Genomic DNA, 13633 nt, shown 5'->3' on the forward strand with positions numbered 1-13633 from the left:
TCAGGCACTGAAAGGGGCACCCTGGGTGGGGTCCTACTTTGTAGATCTGAATATCAGGCACATAGAGCACCCCCCCCCCACACACACACACACTGGGGTCCTACTCTGTGGATTGGCGCTTCAGGCACTGAAAGGGGCACCCTGGGTGGGGTCCTACTTTGTAGACCTGAATATCGGGCACATAGAGCACACCACCACCACCACCCCCCCCACGCTGGGGTCCTACTCTGTGGATCAGCACGTCAGGCACTTAAATGGGGCACCCTGAGTGGGGTACTACTCTGTAGTTCGGTGGGTGATGGGCCAGCCTCGATATTGTTCAGGTGAACAATAGGAACTCTCATTCATTGTTAGTGGGAATGCAAAATGGTACAGTCATTTTGGAAGCAATGTCTTACATAGCTAAACACTGTCATACCCCATGATCTAGCAATTTTGCTCCTAGATCACCAAATGATGTGAAAGTTAATGCTCACACAAAAACATGCACATGAATTTTATAACAGCTTAATTCATACTCCCTTTCACACACACAGACATGCATACAAATTGGAGGCAATCAAAATGTCCTTTACTAGCTGAATGGATAAACAAACTACCGTACATCAATATAACAGAATATTATTCAAGAATAAAAAGAAATGGGAGAAGCGGCTGCAACGCCGAGCGGAGGAGGCAGGAACCCGAAGGCAAGCCGGAGCTGGGTGGGGACCATGGCCGGGATCACCACCATCGAGGCGGTGAAGCGCAAGATCCAGGTTCTGCAGCAGCAGGCCGATGATGCAGAGGAGAGGGCCGAGCGCCTCCAGCGGGAAGTGGAGGGGGAAAGGCGGGCCCGAGAACAGGCTGAGGCTGAGGTGGCCTCCTTGAACCGTAGGATCCAGCTGGTTGAAGAGGAGCTGGACCGAGCTCAAGAGTGCCTGGCCACTGCCCTGCAAAAGCTGGAGGAAGCTGAGAAAGCTGCTGATGAGAGCGAGAGAGGTATGAAGGTTATTGAAAACCGAGCCTTAAAAGATGAAGAAAAAATGGAACTCCAGGAAATCCAACTCAAAGAAGCTAAGCCCATTGCAGAAGAGGCAGACAGGAAGTATGAAGAGGTCCCTCGTAAGTTGGTGATTATTGAGGGAGACTTGGAACGCACAGAGAAGCGGGCCGAGCTGGCAGAGTCCCGTTGCCGAGAGATGGATGAGCAAATCAGACTGATGGACCAGAACCTTAAGTGTCTGAGTGCTGCTGAAGAAAAGTACTCTCAAAAAGAAGACAAATATGAGGAAGAGATAAAGATTCTTACCGATAAACTCAAGGAGGCAGAGACACGTGCTGAGTTTGCTGAGAGATCGGTAGCCAAGCTGGAAAAGACAATTGATGATTTGGAAGATAAACTGAAATGCACCAAAGAGGAGCACCTCTGTACACAAAGGATGCTGGACCAGACTCTGCTTGACCTGAATGAGATGTAGAACACCCCAGTCCCGCCCTGCCGCCGCTCCTCCCTCTCACCCGGACTCCGCTGAGGCCAGCCTGCCCGAAGCTGACCTTTAAACTGAGGGCTGATCTTTAACTGGAAGGCTGCTTTCTCCTTTCGCCACCTCTCCCACCCCCTTACTCCTGTGTCCTTTTCGCCAAACTGTCTCTGCCTCTCCCCAGAGATTCCAGTTGGGCTAGAGGCTGAGCACCTTTGGGAACAACGTTTAAGGGAAGGTGAGCACAATGCAGAGTGTCTTTAAAAGCATGTTGTGATGTACACATTTTGTAATTACCTTTCTTGTTGTTGATGTAACAACCATTTGTAAAAAAACATTCCAAATAATTCCATAGTTCTGAAGCAGCAGTCTAATCCCTTTCTCACTTTTGGAAGGTAACGTTTCAGCTTAATGCATATTGCCTTCTTCAGAGAGAAAGGGAAAAGGTTTGGGCCTGCCTTACTGAGAGCCTAGCAGCCCAGAGAAAGGCTCCATTTGGGGAAACCTCATTGCTCTGTAAAAAGTACCCGCCAAACCAGAAAGATGATTCCAGGAGGAGTTAGCCAAAAAAAAAAAAAAAAAGGTGCTGTTCAGGTTTTCAGCTTTACAGTATCTTTGGACAACTTTTTTTTTTCTTTTTTCATCAGAAGTGACCAATTAAGATAGTGAAACCTCTGAGACCAAATCCTTGTCCCAGCTCAACCCTGTTCCCAACTGCTCACAGAATGGATCATGTGCCCTTTATGTTGAAGTGACCACTTAATTGCTCTCCTGCCTCCTTGAAAGGAAAGAAAATTATGTTTTGCCACTGATTTAGCCATTTGAAATTCATCTCATCACCCTTTTCTGGGTCTGAAGCTGCTGTCTCCAAAAGTGCCATCTCATTGTGCTTTGTATCGGTTAGTGCTGGAGGAATCTTGAAAAGCTTATGTACAAAACTTTTTAAATTTTATATTATTTTGGAACTTTGCTTCTTTGGGTTTGAGGCACACTGGTCACCCCTCTGCCTGTGAGAGCTCTCTACAGTCTGTGGGCTAGCAGTGTGCTGATCTTTTGAAGTTTCTTTCCCTACCCAATCCCCCTTTTTTGATGAGGTTTCAGTGAGGTCTGTTAGGTGTGCATCCTGCAGCTTAATTGGCTTAAAATGTTCTCTCCTTTGGTGTGGTCTCTTTGCAGACCAACTGGGAGAAAAAAAAAAACCAATAGTGTAACTGTTTTGATACTGAAAATTGATAAATGTCTTTTTTAAATAAAGAACCACTCCCTCCAACCATAAAAAAAATAATAAAAATAAAAATAAATGGGCTGTCAAATCACAAAAAGAAATGGATGAAACCTGAATGAATGTTATTAAGTATAATAAGCTGGTCTGGAAAAGGTTATACACTGTGAAAGTGAAAGTCGCTCAGTCGTGTCCGACTCTTTGCGACTCCATGGACTACAGTCCATGGAATTCTTCAGGCCAGAATGTTGGAGTGGGTAGCCTTTCCCTTCTCCGGGGGATCTTCCCAAGCCAGGGATCGAACGCAGGTCTCCCAGTCTGGAAAAGGTTATACACTGTATGATACCAATTATACGACATTCTGGAAAAGGTAAAACTGTAGCGCGAATAAAAAATATCAGAGGCTATTTACTTTTGCTTCAAAATACTTTTATTAGTTGGGATATAATTTGTCAACACTCAGCTACTCTTCTTCTTCGATGTGCAAATCCACTCCATAGGGGCCTCTGGTGTTCCATACCTCATATATTGTAACGTTATTCTGTGCGTCAGCAGAAACCTCGATATTGGGATATTGGCGTTTCTCACCGGTTGCCGCAGTGAATTTCAGATTCCGCACCCTCAACACAAGGTTCACAAGTTCCTTCTCGACCTGGGTTAAGCCACCGCACATAGAGTCTTTGTAGGGGGAAGCCTTTATCTTCTTTCTTCCTGGAGAGCCAAATGAACAGCCCCGATGGACACAAGGAGTGCACACGTTACTCTTGTCACTGCCTCCTGGAAACTGCAGGATCACCAACAACATGAAGAAGAGTAAAAGCCAGTGTGACTTGCTCCCAAACCAGCCTGGGGCATGCTCTGGTTGATTCTGCCGAATCCGGAAGTGCCTTCCACTGGGTACCGTCCCCGTGTTTTCTTCGGCTTCATCTCTCAGAGCATAAAACACATAGGCAAAGATAAATGAGACAAACGTAGGCCAAAAAATGAACCATATTACAGACCGCATCGTGAGCTGAGACGAAGTGGCTCCTGGTGCGCTGGTCTGCGCTGGCACCTGGAGACTGAGGACCAGGCAGGGCTGGGCCCTTGGTGACGTCACAGAGGGCCCCGCCCCACCAGAACCCCTGTGGCCGGGGTATGACTTCAGCGCAGAGGGTAAGGAGGCCTGCAGGGGTCAACCGGGAGTGGGGCTTAAAGGGACATGGCGACATTTCCAGTGGGCAATTGAAAAAGAGGCGAGGAGTGACAGAATGCCATCTCCATGCTAGTGTATTCTTTCTGAACCTGCTGTTCTACTGGGAGGGTCGGTCCATCTTCTATTATTATTTTTCCATTTGTTGAATCCAGACACTGTGGTGGGCAGAGCAGACCCACGGGCATGTGCCCCTCCGGAGCAGAGAGCCAAGTGGGAAAGAAAGATATTAAAGCAGAGGCCACAAACTAGGAGCCACTGATGTTTTGTGTGGCCTACCGCTGTTCCTAAAAATGACTGTGCTCAGTGCTAAGTCCTGTCTGACTCTTTGCCACCCCATGGACTGTAGCCTGCCAGGTTCCTCTGGAGAAGGAAAGTCAGGGGCATCACCAGTGATGCGGTAGAGGGGGGCAATGGGGTAGGTACTCTCTAAGATCCCTCCCAGATCAGAGGTTCTATGATCCTGCATGGCAATTTCCCAGAGGGCAGGGATGCACCTCCCAGGCAACAAGCAGTGGAACTGGCACATCTCTGGGGAATTGCTGAGTTGGCAACACTACACTACCTCTGATGCACGTGTGGATGAGCAAGGACTAGCTGCACTCTCCCTCTGTGCATGTCTAACCGCCACATGTGTTTGAAGGTGACCTTGCTCTGCAGATGTGGCTTGAGAGCTGTGTTCCTTTTCACTGTCCTTCCCTAGGAAGACGATCCTTCTTTGTGCTGTGCAAGTTGATGATCCAAACGCTTGTGTATGGCTGCAGCACTCGGCACTTTGCCTTTCTGTCTGGGCCGGTGGTTTGCACACTTGAGTGTGTATCAGAGTCACCTAGAGGGCTTGCAAAGTCCCATATTGCTGGATCTCAGTCCCCAGTCAGTCCTGGGTGAAACTTGAAGACTGGCCCTTCGGCAGGTCTCTGGGCCACACTGAGAACCACCCTCCAGACAATGGCTTCACTCACAAAGATGCAGCTTCCCTCTGACTGCTGTGCCCTGAACCTGAGGGGCCAGTGGGAGTGGAGCGGCAGCAAGAGCACCGCCTGGAGCCTGAAGACCAGGGTTCCACACTGCACCTGCGCTCTAGCGAGCTGTGTGACCTTAGGCAAGCCTCAGCACTCCTCTCTGCCTGCAGCTGCCTTGCAGGCACAAGGATGCGATGAAGTTGGTGACTGCTACTCTGGGTGTTTCTGAAATTCAGAGTTGGTCTGTCACTCTTGTCCCCAGCCCAGTCTTCCCAATTGGGAAGCCAGAGACCCCCCACAGCACCCCACCCCCAAGCATCCAAGTGCCCACTTCTGTCCACAGTCACTCCCAGCTAGAGTGGTCCACTTGCTTGGGGGTCTCCTTCTACAGCCGGCCCTGTGTATGGAGCCCAAAGAGTGAAACTGGTGTCTCCCTCTTAGAGATCCACGTCTACCACTTGGGGGTATGTGTGTCTTGCGTGTGCTATTTCAAACACCTTTTAGCACAGAGATAAGGATACAGAATCCTAGAGCTAGTCTCCTGCAGGTAAATTCTGATGCTAACGGTTTACTGTGTTACCTTGGGTAAGTTAGTTAACATCTCTGAGCCTCACGTACCCAACTTTAAAATGGAGAAACAGTACCTACTTCATGGGATTGCTGTGAGGACTAAATGAGATCATGTATGCAAGGCCTTTACTCCTGGCACATAGTAAGTGCTTAACATGGTAGCTTTTGTTTCTCAGAAAGAGGGTATTGGCCCTGTCTATAACATTAGACATTGACATTATAATATTAAACAATGGAAACAATGACAGACTTTCTTTTCTTGGGCTCCAAAATCACAGCAGATGGTGACTGCAGCCTTGAAATTAAAAAGCGCTTGCTCCTTGGAAGAAAAGCTATGACCAACCTAGACAGCATATTAAAAAGCAGAGACATTACTTTGCCAACAAAGGTCCATCTAGTCAAGGCTATGGTTTTTTTTCAGTTGTCATGTATGGATGTGAGAGTTGGACTATAAAGAAAGCTGAGCACCAAAGAATTGATGTTTTTGAACTGTGGTGTTGGAGAAGACTCTTGAGAGTCCCTTGGACTGCAAGGAGATCCAACCAGTCCATCCTAAAGGAAATCAGTCCTGAATATTCATTGGAAGGACTGATGTTGAAGCTGAAACTCCAATCCTTTGGTCACTTGATGTGAAGAACTGACTCATTAGAAAAGACCCTGATGCTGGGAAAGATTGAAGGCGACGAGGAAACAAGAACTGAAAGAGACATGTGTACCCCAATGTTCATCGCAGCACTGTTTATAATAGCCGAGACATGGAAGCAACCTAGATGCCCATCAGCAGACAAATGGATAAGAAAGCTGTGGTACATATACACAATGGAATGTTACTCAGCCATTAAAAAGAATACATTTGAATCAGTTCTAATGAGATGGATGAAACTGCAGCCCATTATACAGAGTGAAGTAAGCCAGAAAGAGAAAGACCAATACAGTATACTAACGCATATATATGGAATTTAGAAAGATTGTGATGATAACCCTATATGCAAAACAGAAAAAGAGACACAGATGTATAGAACAAACTTTTGGACTCTATGGGAGTAGGCGAGGGTGGGAGAATAGCATTGAAACATATATATTTTCAAGTGTGAAACGGATCGTCAGCCCAGGTTGGATGCATGAGACAAGTGCTCAGGGCTGGTGCACTGGGAAGACCCAGAGGGGTGGGATGGGGAGGGAGGTGGGAGGGGGGATCGGGATGGGGAACACATGTAAATCCATGGCTGATTCATGTCAATGTATGGCAAAAACCACTACAATATTGTAAAGTAATTAGCCTCCAACTAATAAAAATAAATGAAAAAAAAAAAAAAAAGATTGAAGGTGGGAGGAGAAGGGGAAGACAGAGAATGAGATGGCTGGATGGCATCACCGACTCGATGGACATGAGTTTGAGTAGGCTCTGGGATTTGGTGATGGACAGGGAAGCCTGGTGTGCTGCAGTCCATTTGTGTCGCAAAGAATCAGACATGACTGAGCGAATGAACTGAACCGACTTCATTAGACATGCAGGGAAGCTGAAAACACAATGGCTACATGTGTCCTACTTTCTTAATACCTCTTATGGTACATAATAATAATGATAATACATATAGTAACACTAGGGCTTCCCAGGTGGCCCTAGTGGTAAAGAATCCACCTGCCAATGCAGGACACATAAGATACTGGTATTCGACCCTTCAGGATTCGATCCCTGCATCAGGAAGATATCCTGGAGACGGGAATGGCAACCTACCCCAGTATTCTTGCCTGAAGAATCCCTATGAAGAGAGGAGCCTGGCGGGCTACAGTCCATGTGGTCACAAAGAGTCAGACACAGCTGAAGCGACTTATCCACTGCAACACATGGATTCATGTACATGTATTCTCAGTTCAGTTCAGTCACTGATAGTGGCTGGCATGGGGCAGAAGCTGCCAGCTGGCTTGAAGGCTCCAGGTTGCAACAGACTAGATGCCACTCCTGTCACCCTTCTGACTTCCAACTCTCCTAAGGGCAGTCTTTTCTAGGTTCATGTGATAGTAGGCCATGGTCCTCTTCAGGCACTCTTCATCCCAACTAAATTGCTTTCTGGTACTTGGTGGCAATGGGATAGTATGAGTAGAAAACTGAAATAGTACCCAGTGGCAGGCAGGAATTGCCATTTACCCTTAAGGGTTCAGGGGATCCTTTCCAGATTAGTGGATTTCTTTCTTACTAGACTCCACACAGGTGCCCTAGACAGGCAGAAAGAGGCCAAGGAGCTCTCCACTTGTCAAACATTCATTTACCAGTGCAAGTGCTGCTGTGGCAGGTCCACGGCTGCCTGAGCCAAGAATTTGATGGTGTAGAGAAGCAGTAAAGATGAAGCCTGAATACAGGGGGTCTCATGAGATCTGGTTCATCAGCTGTTAGAAAAGCTGTTGTGCAAGCTTCAGGCTGTCATCAGATGCAGGAACTGTCTGAAATAATGGAGGGTTTTGGTCACCCTCTTAGATTTGATCAGGGTTGTCAGTGACCTGGAAGTCTAACTCTGCATAGCCTTGGATCCCATGGGGTTTTGTCTGGGAAGTTGGGAATTCACAAAATTGAGAAAGTTTCCACATGGTTACAGAACTGACACTGCAGAGTTCTGGCAAAATTAGGTGCTTAGTGTCGCAGTTGTATCTGACTCTTTGTGACCCTGTGGACTGGGGCCAGCCAGTCTCCTCTGTCCATGGAGTTCTCCAGGCAAGAATTCTGGAGTGAGTTGCCATTTCCTTTTCTAGGGGATCTTCCCAACCCAGGGATCGAACTCAAGTCTCCTGCATTGGCAGGCAGATTCTTTACCACTGAGCCACCAGAGTCAGAGTTGTCGATTTTTCTTTCTACAAAGAAGAGTATTGAGTCCCTTCTGGGGAGGTAGAGGATCTGGTGAAGCTTGGCAAAAGCTCATGCTGGAATGTTTGTGGAGGCAAATGTGAGCAAAATCTTGAGATGTACAGGATGCAGTTGCCCTGAAGGTGGTAGAAGTTTGGCTTTATAGTCAGAGGAGGCCAGGGATGAAGAAGCAGAGTGGAGCTGAGAGATAAGGTTTGCAAGTGACATTATATCTATCCAGAACATTTGAATAATGCCACATGTGGACTTTTTCCTATACCTCATGGGAGAAATGACACTTCAGTTGTGTCCAACTCTTTCTGACCCCATTGACTACAGTCCACCAGGATCCTCTGTCCATGGGATTCTCCAGTCAAGAATGCTGGAGTGGGTTGCCATTTCCTCCTACAGGGCATCTTCCTGACCCAGGCATTGAACTCGCATCTCCTGCTGCTCCTGCACTGCAAGCAGATTCTTTACCACTGAGCCACCGGGCAAGCCCCTTGCTATACTTCAGTGATCATTATTTTTCCGAATCATAGAGTGGGGTTCACCCACACTGGAGCTGGCTTAAGCCATGTGAATTGGCTGGGCAGGGTCCACAGAGTTTTCTAAAACCTTTTAGTCTATCAGAAATCTGGAAGTAGTTACCATATGTCCTGGAATGTGCCAGTGCCTGACACATTGTGACTGAGGGCATAGGGATGCTAGGTCTCAGTTGGCATTCAGAGCCGGGTTTGACTTGGTTACCTCTTTGCCAGCAGGCTAGGCTGGTCTTCCTGATGGGCAGACTTGCTGCATCAAGGGCACAAGAAAATTCAACTTCAAAGACTGGAATTTCACAATCAGGAAATCTAGAAATGTCACTGGAAGTTCAGCAGAATCATTTGCAGTTTAGTTTTGCTTTTGTTTTAAATTGCGTATGAGGTAGACATCATAGTCTTTTCCATGCTCTCAGGTCTCTGAGGGTCCTAACTGGGCCTGGACAACAAGCCCAACAGCTTGGGAACAGTGACTGTATTAGACTGGATTACAATTATGAAAGCCTTTGGCATGGCGGCCCCTCCTGGCCACGGACGGGCACCTACAATGGCGCCATCTGGTGGCATATGCTGTGTGCCATGGGGAACGAGTTTGAACCTACCACAGAGCTGTCCCAGCCTCCTCCTGAAGGGAAGATGGGCTCCTGTGGTGAGGAGGTGAGGCCTGGCCTTGTGGTGTAGTGGTCAGCTCCACACCTGAGTTTCTATTCTGTTCTGCCTGCAGACTTGTTCCTTTCACAGCATCCCAGCACCCAACATGAGCCCTAAGCACAGATACATCCATCCAGTTCCTGGGCCAGAGTCACACAGAATTCCTAAGAGCTGGGATTTTGACTTTGGGGTGCCATGGAACCCTTTAGTAGACCTCTATTTAGAACCATTTTTTAAAGTTTAATTTGATGGAAGTATAGTTGATTTACAATGTTGCGTTAGTTTCTACTTTACAGCAGTGATTCAGTTGCACACATATATATGTATGTATATACATTTTTAATATTCTTTTCCATTATGGTTTTTTTTTTTTTTAATTTTTTTATTTTTTTTAATTTTTTTATTAGTTGGAGGCTAATTACTTCACAACATTTCAGTGGGTTTTGTCATACATTGATATGAATCAGCCATAGATTTACACTTATTCCCCATCCCGATCCCCCCTCCCACCTCCCTCTTCACCCGACTCCTCTGGGTCTTCCCAGTGCACCAGGCCCGAGCACTTGTCTCATGCATCCCACCTGGGCTGGTGATCTTATATTCTTTTCCATTATGGTTTATTACAAGATATTGAGTATAGTTCCCTGTGCTATATAGTAGGACCTTATTGTTTATACATTCTGTGTATAATAGTTTTCATCCACTAATCCCAAACTCCTAGTCTATCCCTCCCCCTACCCCCCACCACCTGCCCCAGCAATCACAAGTCTGTTCCCTAGTCTGTGAGTCTGTTCCTGTTTCATAGGTAGGTTCATTTGTGTCATATTTTAGATTCCAAATATAAGTGATATTATATGATACTTATCTCTCTCTGTCTGACTTACTTCACTTAGTGTGATAATCTCTAGGTCCATGTTCCTGCAGATGGCATTATTTCATTCTTTTTTATGGATGAGTAATATTTCGTTGTATATTTGTACATCTTCTTTATCCATTCATCTGTCGATGGACATTTAGGTTGCTTCCATGTCTTAGTTATTGTGAATAGTGCTTCTATGAACATAGGGGTGCATTTATCTTTTAGAATTATAGTTTTGTCAGGATATATGCCCAGGAATGGGATGGCAGGATCATACGGCAACTCTATTTTTAGCTTTGTAAGGAAACTCCATACTGTTTTCCATAATGTCGGCACCAATTTACATTCCCACCAACAATGTAGAAAGATAGAACCATGTTTTTAAATGCATACGACAAAATATATAGAAATAAAAAGAAAACCTACTATACTGAAATACAGTTATAAAATATTGAAAAATGAATTTGTGATATACCAATATCTGTGCTTATTTAATGACACATTAAATAACAAGATCTAGTGGAAGGTCTCATTACTACCATGTTTTCGAAGCAGTGATGAGCACAAACATTACTTGAAGAGATCTGCAGCTGTTGTAATGTGATATGCAACCATCTGTGACTTCCACTGATGACAAAGTCACAGGTACTGCTAATACCACTGCGGGTTGTCACTTATGTTTATAATAGAAGGAAATGCTACATTGAATTAAAGGAAACTGAAGTTAGAGATTAGTAATGACAAGGATGTATTTTCTGCATCCAAATTCTCATATCCTCTCTGTGTATGACTCCCATGTTTGGAGGCCAGGTTAAGAAGTCATGCACTGGGCTTCCCTGGTGGCTCAGTGGTAAAAAATCCGTCTGCCAATGCAGGAGACACAGGTTCGATCCCTGATCCAGTGAAGAAGGAATTCATAGGGCCTGAACTCGATCTCAGGCCTGTCCGTGCTGGCTGTGCTCGACTGCCTCTCCAGTGGACTCTGAACTCTCTGCTTAGTGCCTGTGAGGACGACAATGGAAGGATAAGACCCCCTCCAGACAGAGGAATCCTGAACATCACATCCAGGCTACTCATTGCCTAAGAGGAAGCATACCGTAATCACACCTGTCTCCGGACAGGTCATAAACTTTTTTCGCATCTGTCAAGATGTAATCACAGGCTTATCGATTATTAACTGGTTAAAATGTAACTGCGGGCTTATTGACTATTGACTGTTAAGACACGTACACATGGGGCAAGTGGTGTGTTAAGACACGTACACATGGGGCAAGTGGTGTGTTAAGACACGTACACATGGGATAGGAGGTGGGTTTAGACACGTACGCATGGGGTATAAAAGATTTTCACAAATGTGGGACGGGGTCCTTGGCTAAGAGGAGACTCTGCCTTGGGCCCGCCGGCGTAATAAACTGCACTCCACTATCTGCATTGTCCTTCTGAGTGAGTCTGTTTCCCGGAAAGCGTGGCTATAACATTTGGTGCATGGGCCGGGAAACTCTTCACTTTGAGGAGACAGGTCTCATTTGAGGCCACCCCGAGGCTTTGTGGATTGAATCTCCTAGAGGGGGGAAGGCGCCTCGCCCCTCTGGAAGAATTCAGCCTTTCAAAGCCCGGTTTCTTCGCTTTGGCAGGTAGTGGACCGCAGCAGGGGAACTGAGCGCTCAGGTGAGGAGGAGCCCACCCAGTAGGGTGGAAGAGGGGGCCTGATCACCCCCCTGGGAGGGACCAGAAGGAGCGGGGACCCACAGGAGCCTAGAATAGGCAGGTGGCGATTGCTTGGTACACAGGTCGACGAGCGTGCTGGGGTTTAGGAAGGAAATTTGTGAAGGACCTTTAGGAGGTGTGTCCATGCCGTCTCGGGGAAAATTATTACCAAGGGATCGCCAAGAGATTTTTAGGGTAGGAAACTGGTCCTTGTATGCTCGTATTCTGCCCTCCCCCAGGAGGTGTCCCGTCTGCTGTGAAATTCTTGACCCCCCCGGAATCGTTAGGCTAAAAGGAGGGGGAAACAGAAGTGAGTATGAATTGGCTTTTCCGGAGATGGCCTGGGACATGAGATATTTAACCCATCTGTGTTTTCATCTGCACCTGATCAAGCCCACCAAGGCAGAATGGACTTTAAGGGAGAAACAGTCTCGGACCATGTGATGTTCCGGTTCAGCTGTGCTGACCAGCAGGTGAAGACACGCTGATCCCCCTTCTCCCTCTGGGATATGGCAGGTAAGGCTCTTCTCACCCCAGTTAAAAAGGAGGCAGAATGGCAATTTAAGTGTCACTGAGTGAAAATATCAGAAGTACATAGGGTACTGAGAACTTCGTAGACAAAACGAAAAAGAAAAGTAAAAAAAGGTCTGAGAAGGTAAGCAAGATGGGGGAAAGTGAATCTAAGGCAACTGTATTTGGAGTAAAAATTTTAAAAAAGAGATTAGGAGGAGACTATGGGGTAAAGATGAAGCCTAACTGCCTCCACATACTCTGTGAGGTCGAATGGCCCCCTATGGGAGCAGGATGGCCACCAGAGAACACCGTAAACTTAAAAATAGTAAAAGCAATCTACACAGTAGTCACAGGAGAGCCAGAACACCTAGATCAATATCCATTTATTGACTCATGGCTAGGGTTAGCTTGAGACCCTCCTACTTGGACAAGGTTCTGTATCCAAAAAGAAAAGAGAAAAATATTAAGGGCACAAAAATTGACTGATGATAAAAAAAGAAATTCTACAAGATTTGGACGGGGATGACCTGACCCCTCCCCCATGCTGGATAATGACACGCCTGCCTCCCAGTGCTTCACCAGGACCGGAGGCCGCCTTAATGCCCGATCCAGGGCCAGGTGAAGTTTCTGCAACACCGCTGCTCCTCCGCCAGCTTTCCCGGAGTTCGTAGAGCCGCCGTTTGGGCAGGCTCCGATCCCGGTGACAAAAGCCTTTGGCCAACACTTCCAAGATCAGGCTCCACCCGAACCGCCCAAGCTATACCCGCCTCTCCTGGTGAGTACTAACAAGAGTGGGAGGGAGACGTTAAAATTAAGCAGAGACGGCGTTCTGCCAGAGAGCTGGAGGGAACAAAAAAGAACAGACAAGAGACTTATAGTGCAAGCTGCTGCTCTGGGAAAGTCTAACTCGGGCCCTCCAGAAAACCTCATCTGCCCCAGGGACAGGACAGTCCTTCAGCTGGTCCCAAGGGAGGCCCTGGGCCCGTTACAGCCAAACCAGTGTGCCCGGTGCCGAGCTTTTGGCCACTGGAAAAATAAATGCCCTAAGGCAAAAAAAAAAGAGAAAGCTCCCGCAGTTGTGGGGCTTGCTGACTTAAAAATTAACTAGGGCTG

General features: G+C 46.8%; 1 protein-coding gene across 2 annotated transcripts; it reads left to right on the forward strand.

Moving 5' to 3' along the window:
• Window positions 1-670: 670 nt before the first annotated feature.
• On the forward strand, window positions 671-2120 carry LOC122690628 (tropomyosin alpha-3 chain-like). Of its 2 annotated transcripts, XM_043897510.1 has the most exons (2): window positions 778-845; window positions 980-2120. In XM_043897510.1, the coding sequence occupies exons 1-2, from the start codon at window positions 778-780 to the stop codon at window positions 1458-1460; spliced, it is 549 nt and encodes a 182-aa protein (XP_043753445.1). In that variant the 3' UTR covers window positions 1461-2120. The 2 variants fall into 2 exon arrangements, with proteins under 2 accessions (XP_043753444.1, XP_043753445.1); XM_043897509.1 differs by having other exon boundaries at window positions 671-2120.
• The last annotated feature ends 11513 nt before the right edge of the window (window positions 2121-13633 follow it).

Source organism: Cervus elaphus, chromosome X, assembly GCF_910594005.1.
Source record: "Cervus elaphus chromosome X, mCerEla1.1, whole genome shotgun sequence".
NCBI classification, from domain to species: domain Eukaryota; kingdom Metazoa; phylum Chordata; class Mammalia; order Artiodactyla; family Cervidae; genus Cervus; species Cervus elaphus.

Bases quoted from the DNA above. Each gene is read 5' to 3' on its own strand.
- LOC122690628 (XM_043897509.1), top strand. From the start codon at position 714: ATGGCCGGGATCACCACCATCGAGGCGGTGAAGCGCAAGATCCAGGTT.